At 39.7% G+C, this 6286-nt stretch overlaps 1 protein-coding gene across 1 annotated transcript in view; it reads left to right on the plus strand.

The window, feature by feature from the left end:
* The window catches only part of DNAH10 (dynein, axonemal, heavy chain 10), a 222062-nt gene that overhangs the window by 56720 nt on the left and 159056 nt on the right, over nt 1-6286 (plus strand). The window contains exons 19-20 of the mRNA XM_011988890.1: nt 2530-3006; nt 3119-3277. Coding sequence (XP_011844280.1) covers nt 2530-3006; nt 3119-3277 — 636 coding nt within the window. The remainder of the gene's footprint in view (nt 1-2529; nt 3007-3118; nt 3278-6286) is intronic.

The raw sequence follows: 6286 nt of genomic DNA on the forward strand, positions 1-6286 counted from the left end.
AGGAGTTGGAGCTCGCAGTGAGCTGAGATCGCACCACCGCACTCCAGCCTGGGGGAGAGAGCGAGACTCTGTCTCAAAAAAGAAAAAAAAACTGATGAATAAACAGTACATGTTTTATAATCCATGCTAAGACAGTTATTTATTAAGCCTCTGTTACATAAATTCTCTTATAGGTGCTATATCTTATAGGTGCTATGTATGTTTCCTTTGTAAGGGAAACAGCAATTTTTAAGGGGTACATAAATAGGAAAGTTGGCTTGTAAAACATTATGAATATTAATCACAATATTTCATGCCAACTTAACTTTCCTCCTTACTAATAGATGGATTTGAGGCTTGTAGTGAAGCCTGTATTATTTTAGTTTCATAAGTTTCTTTTAAATGAGAAGAATTTTTACTTATTCTCTTAGATAACATTAGAAATGTATTTCGTTAAAAAGATCTCGGCAAATGAACATGCATGACTAGGCCACTTAATATGGTTGAACTCTTTCATCTTCAGGATTCCTATTTCATGGCAGAATATAATGAGCCGAAGTTTTAACTAGATTCTGAATTTTACCTCATCGACTAAGTGGAAAATGATAATATATTCACCTTCTAGTGCTGTCGGGAGGATTAAATTATATAACATGTGTGTACAGCTTAGTGCACTGTTTGGCAATCAGTAGCTCTGAATAAATGTTAGCGATTAGTGTTAGTATTACCTTTTTTTTTTTTTTTTTTTTGAGATGAATTCTTGCTCTTTTGCCAGGCTGAAGTGCAGTGGTGTGATCTCGGCTCACTGCAGCCTCCACCTCCCGGGTTTGAGTGATTCTTCTGCCTCAGCCTCCCGAGTAGCTGGGACTACGGGCATATGCCACCACGCCCAGCTAATTTTTGTATTTTTATTTTATTTTTTTGAGACAGAGTCTCGCTCTTTCACCCAGGCTGGAGTGCAGTGGCACAATCTCTGCTCGCTGCAAGCTCTGCCTCCTGGGTTCATGCCATTCTCCTGCCTCAACCTCCCCAGTAGCTGGGACCATAGGCGCCGGCCACCATGCCCAGCTAACTTTTTGTATTTTTTTAGTAGAGATGGGGTTTCACCATGTTAGCCAGTTTGGTCTCGATCTCCTGACCTCATGATCTGTCTGCCTCAGCCTCCCAAAGTGCTGGGATTACAGGCGTGAGCCACTGACCCTGGCCTAATTTTTGTATTTTTAGTAGAGACAGGGTTTCACTATTTTGGCCAGGATAGTTTTGATCTCTTGACATCGTGATCCGCCTGCCTCTGCCTGCCAAAGTGCTGGGATTACAGGTGTGAGTCACCACGCCCCACCTAGTGTTTGTATTACTATTATTAGTAATATTGGAAATAGAAGTATTAGGTCGGTGCAAAAATAGCTGTGGTTTTTACCATTAAAAGTATTGGCAAAACTGCAACTACTTTTGCACCAACCTATAGTAGCTGTTATTCACATTTTACAGATGGTGAGCCTACTGTTCAGAGAAGCAATGTGTAACATATCCATGGTTTGCTGTTAGAACTCACACTTGATTAAAACAGAGCCTTGGCCAGGCGCAGTGGCTCACGCCTGTAATCCCAATACTTTGGGAGGCTGAGGTGGGCGGATCATGAGGTCAGGAGATTGAGACCATCCTGGCTAACACGGTAAAACCCCATCTCTACTAAAAATACAAAAAATTAGCCAGGCGTGGTGGCGGGCACCTGTAGTCCCAGCTACTCGGGAGGCTGAGGCAGGAGAATGGCGTGAACCCAGGAGGCAGAGCTTGCAGTGAGCTGAGATTGTGCCACTGCACTCCAGCCTGGGCGACAGAGCGAAACTCCGCCTCAAACAACAACAACAACAACAACAAAACAAACAAACAAAAAGCAGAGCCTTAACTCTACAACAGGGAGATGTCAAATTAACAGATTTGTTCTGGGACACTAAGCAGTCAATTTGCCTGAATATGTGTTTTTTCCTCTGTATATATGGAAATAAAGGTTTTTAAAATTCATCCATAGTGTAGTTGGCTTTTATTTTATAACAAACCACTTCAAAACTTACTGGCTTAAAGCAATAATCATTTAACTCTGGGTTCTGTGGGCTGGGTTCCGCTGAGCAGTTCTTCTGGTCTTGGCTGGACTCACTCATGTATCTAGCAGTTGATGACCTCAAGCACAGCTCTGATGGCCGGCGGCTGGGATTCTCCTGTATATGGCCTTACGTAATGTAGTAGGCTAGCTCGAGCTGGTGGTTGCAAGGTTCTGAGAGAATGAGAGCAGAAGCCACAGGGCTTTCTAGAATCCTTGGTTTGAACTTGCATAACACCATGTCCACCCCTTTCCATTGGTCAAGTTAAGCCACAAGGCTTGCTCTGGAAGGGAAATAGGCTCCATCTCTTGATGAAAGGAACAAAGGATTATGGTAATTTTTAAAGTGATTTTCCATTACTGGCAAGACTTATTACTGAATACTAATATATACGTTGGAGGCAAAATAGATACTAAAATACTATCTTTTCTCCTAATTCTTACTTTGCCAGCATTTTGTTCGTTGGATGAATGGCAGCTGCATAGAATGCCCCCCTCAGAAGGGGGAGGAAGAAGAAGTTGTTATAATAAACTTTTACAATGATATCTCTCTGAACCCTCAGATAATTGAACAAGCTGTTATGATCCCCCAAAATGTCCACAGGATTCTGATCAATCTTATGAAGTATCTACAAAAATGGAAGCGGTATCGACCTCTCTGGAAATTGGACAAAGCTATTGTGATGGAGAAATTTGCCTCCAAGAAACCTCCTTGTGTAGCATATGATGAAAAATTGCAGTTCTATTCCAAGATAGCCTATGAGGTTATGCGCCACCCTCTAATTAAGGATGAGCATTGCATCAGACTTCAGCTCGGGCATCTGGCAAACACAGTGCAGGAAAATGCCAAGTCCTGGGTGATTTCGCTTGGAAAACTTCTCAATGAGTCAGCAAAAGAGGAGCTCTATAGTCTCCATGAAGAGATGGAGGTACTCAATCGCTGTGTGTAATTGAACTACTTTTCGTGTGAATTGGGTCTTCTTTTGCGTCATTACTGTTTTTTCTGTGTTTGCTTAGTGTTCTTTGTACTTTCTGTTATAGCACCTGGCCAAAAGCCTTAGGAAGATCCCCAATACCCTTGAAGATCTCAAGTTTGTCCTTGCAACAATTGCAGAAATTAGAAGTAAATCTCTAGTCATGGAATTAAGATACAGGGACGTCCAGGAGCGATACCGTACCATGGCAATGTATAACCTCTTTGTAAGTCAACTTGTATTTTCTTATGCATTTAACAATTGGATTGACCACTAATGACCTTTTTCAGAAATGCTTCTCAAGTATACTGCCATTGATTCATTTTCAAGTAAGTGACTTTAAGTAATACATTGTAAATGTAAAGCAATGCCACAGTTATTTAGAATAATGAAAATATAGAGTATTTTTCAATCTGTATGGCTCGAACGGATTGATCTGTAACTATACCGTTTCCATTCTCCCTCTTCCTTTCTTCTTTTTTTTGTGTTAATTTCCTTTAAAAGATAAAGAGCTATTGCAAAAATAAGAAGAAAGTGAAAGATTTAAGATGATAAAAGAAATCAGTAGAAGATAATTCAATCAGTCTTGCTTTGTTTAGGGTTGTTAAATTTGGGTTCTCAGGATCTTTCAAAGTCAGGGATGAGTTTTAGGATTTCTGGGTTCCCCCTGAAATTATATGGAAATTTTATATACTGTACGTTTTTCTGATGATGAAAGAATCTCAAGTTTTTGGCCCAGGTCTACTGCTCAGCAAGGGCGTTTGAGAGCGCCACATCCTAACCACTAGGCTGCAAGGGGCCTGGTGTTTGAAGCAGTCGAGCAACAGAAATGCTGAAAGACAAACTTCATACACATCCTGATTTATTCATAGCAATTTGTTTCTCTTCTCTAGTTTGTATTTCTCCCTCAACCAGGTAGATTTTGTCAGACTTTGCTTTACCGGCTTACATCACAGAAATAATAGAAGAATCGCTGCAACAAAGGATTTTACACTAAGTGTGTAATGAGTCACACTCAAAAAATGAATCAGAATGTCAAATTCCAACAACAACAAAAACAACAAAACAGCGACAATTGAGATTTTGATTGTGATTGCATTGATCCTGTAGATTAATCTGAGGCAAATGGACATCCTGTCGTATTGCGTTTTCCTATCCATGAACATGTTCGCTCTCTCTCTATTTAGGTCTTTAATGTCTCCCCGTAAAGATTTATAATTTTCCCCATAGAGACCTTACCTATTTTTTGCTGGATTTATTGCTAGGTACTTGATATTTTTAGATGCTCTTGTAATTGGTATCTTTAATTTTTATTTTAATTATTTTATTTTTTATTGTTATGTAGAAAGACAATTCATATTTGCATTCTACTTTTTTATGATCAGTAATTATTAATTTTAATCATTTATTTATCCACAGATTATTTTGGATTTTCTAGGCACACCATTATATAAACTGTGAATATTGACAGTTTCATTTCTTCTTAATTTTTAAATATTTTGTTTCTTTTTCTCACCTTATGACTCTAGCTAGGAATTCCTGTACAAGGCTGGATGAAAGGGGAGGTAGGGGAAACCCATGTCTTGTTCTTAGTCTCAGAGGAAAAGCTTTTGGCACTGTATCATTAAATATGGTAATTGCCGTGTGGTTTATTAGATTAACTCTAATACAATAAGAGAAATATACAGTTGTGTATATTTAACACAATGGGGATATGTTCTGAGAATGTGTCAATGGGCAATTCCATAATTGTGCAAACATCATGGAATGTACTTATACAAATCTAGATGATATAGCTACTACACACCTAGGCCATATGGTAGAACCTATTTCTCCTAGGCTGCAATCCTGTGTAGCAGGTACTGTGCTGAATACTATAAGTAATGTAATGTAATAGTAAGCATTTGTGTATCTAAACATATCTAAACATAGTAATGGTGCAGTAAAAATACAGTATTATAATCTTATGGGAATACTGTCATATATGCAATCCATTTTTGTCCCAAAACATCATTTTGTTGCTCTTTAATCTTTGACAAAAAACCAGTGACTGTCTTTGGTCATTGTCCCTGGTTCCTGACACAAAGCTTCCAAAACACTTGTAATTTCCTGAGTGACAGGGGTCACAGGAACAGATGTTTTGTTACAATATTGTTCTTTGTCTCTGGTTCCTGGCACACAGCTTCTCAAATCCTTGAACTCTGGAGTGATAAAAGTATCTTGTGTACGCAAGTGAAATGACTGGTGGCTGGGAGCCCTAGACAGCTTCAGCGTGGGGGATGGTTGCCAGAAAGATCAAGGCATAAATTATTTCGAGGTTTGGAGCTTTCAGACGTCCATCCTCGCCACCCTTGGGGAGGGAAGAGGGGCTGGAGATTGGAGATCAACAAAGGCTAGTGATCTAATCAGCCATGCCTATATAATGAAATCTCCATGAACATCCCTAAATTATGGGATTTGGAGAGCTTCCAGGTTGTTGACTACACCAAGGTGCTGGGAGAGTGGTGTGCTCAGAGAAGGCATGGAGGCTCTGTGCACCCCCCAGCCCCATACCTTAGCTTATGCATCTCTTTCATTTGGCTGTTGCTGAGTTGTGTCTTTTATAATAGATCAGTGATGGTAAGTAAAGTGTCCTGAGTTCTGTGAGCCATTTCAGCACATGGTCAAATGTGAAGGAGATGTGTGTGGGGGAACCCGTGATTTTGTAGGCAGGTTGAACAGAAGTCTGTGTACCCTAGGCACCCAATACTTGCAACTGGCATCTGAAGTGAGGGCACCCTTATGGGACTTACGCCTGCATTTCTATTGAGTATAGGCCTAGACATGAAGTTGCTGGGTTATAGGAATCCACATGTTCAGCTTTACTAGATTCTGCTAGTTTTCCAAAGTGATAGTACCCTTTACACCCACACCAGCATGAATAAGGTTTCAATTGCTCCATATCCTTACAAATACCTAGTTTATTGATCTTTTGGAAACACCAGCTTTGGTTTTTTTTTTCTTTTTATCCTTTTTATGTGTGGATATTATTCCATCATCCTCTGGCCTCTATTGTTTTGATGGAGGAGTTGACTGTTAGTCTTTTTGTTGCTCCCTTTCAAGGTAGTCTAGTCTAACTAGTTTTTTTTTTTTTTTTTTGGTCTGCTTTTAAGATTTTTTTTCAGTCTTTGGTTTTCAGCAATTTTTTTTTGAGACAGAGTTTCCCTCTTGTTGCCCAGGCTGGAGTATAATGGCG

The sequence above is a fragment of the Mandrillus leucophaeus genome, unplaced genomic scaffold (assembly GCF_000951045.1).
Source record: "Mandrillus leucophaeus isolate KB7577 unplaced genomic scaffold, Mleu.le_1.0 Scaffold34, whole genome shotgun sequence".
In the NCBI taxonomy this organism is placed as follows: Eukaryota; Metazoa; Chordata; class Mammalia; order Primates; family Cercopithecidae; genus Mandrillus; species Mandrillus leucophaeus.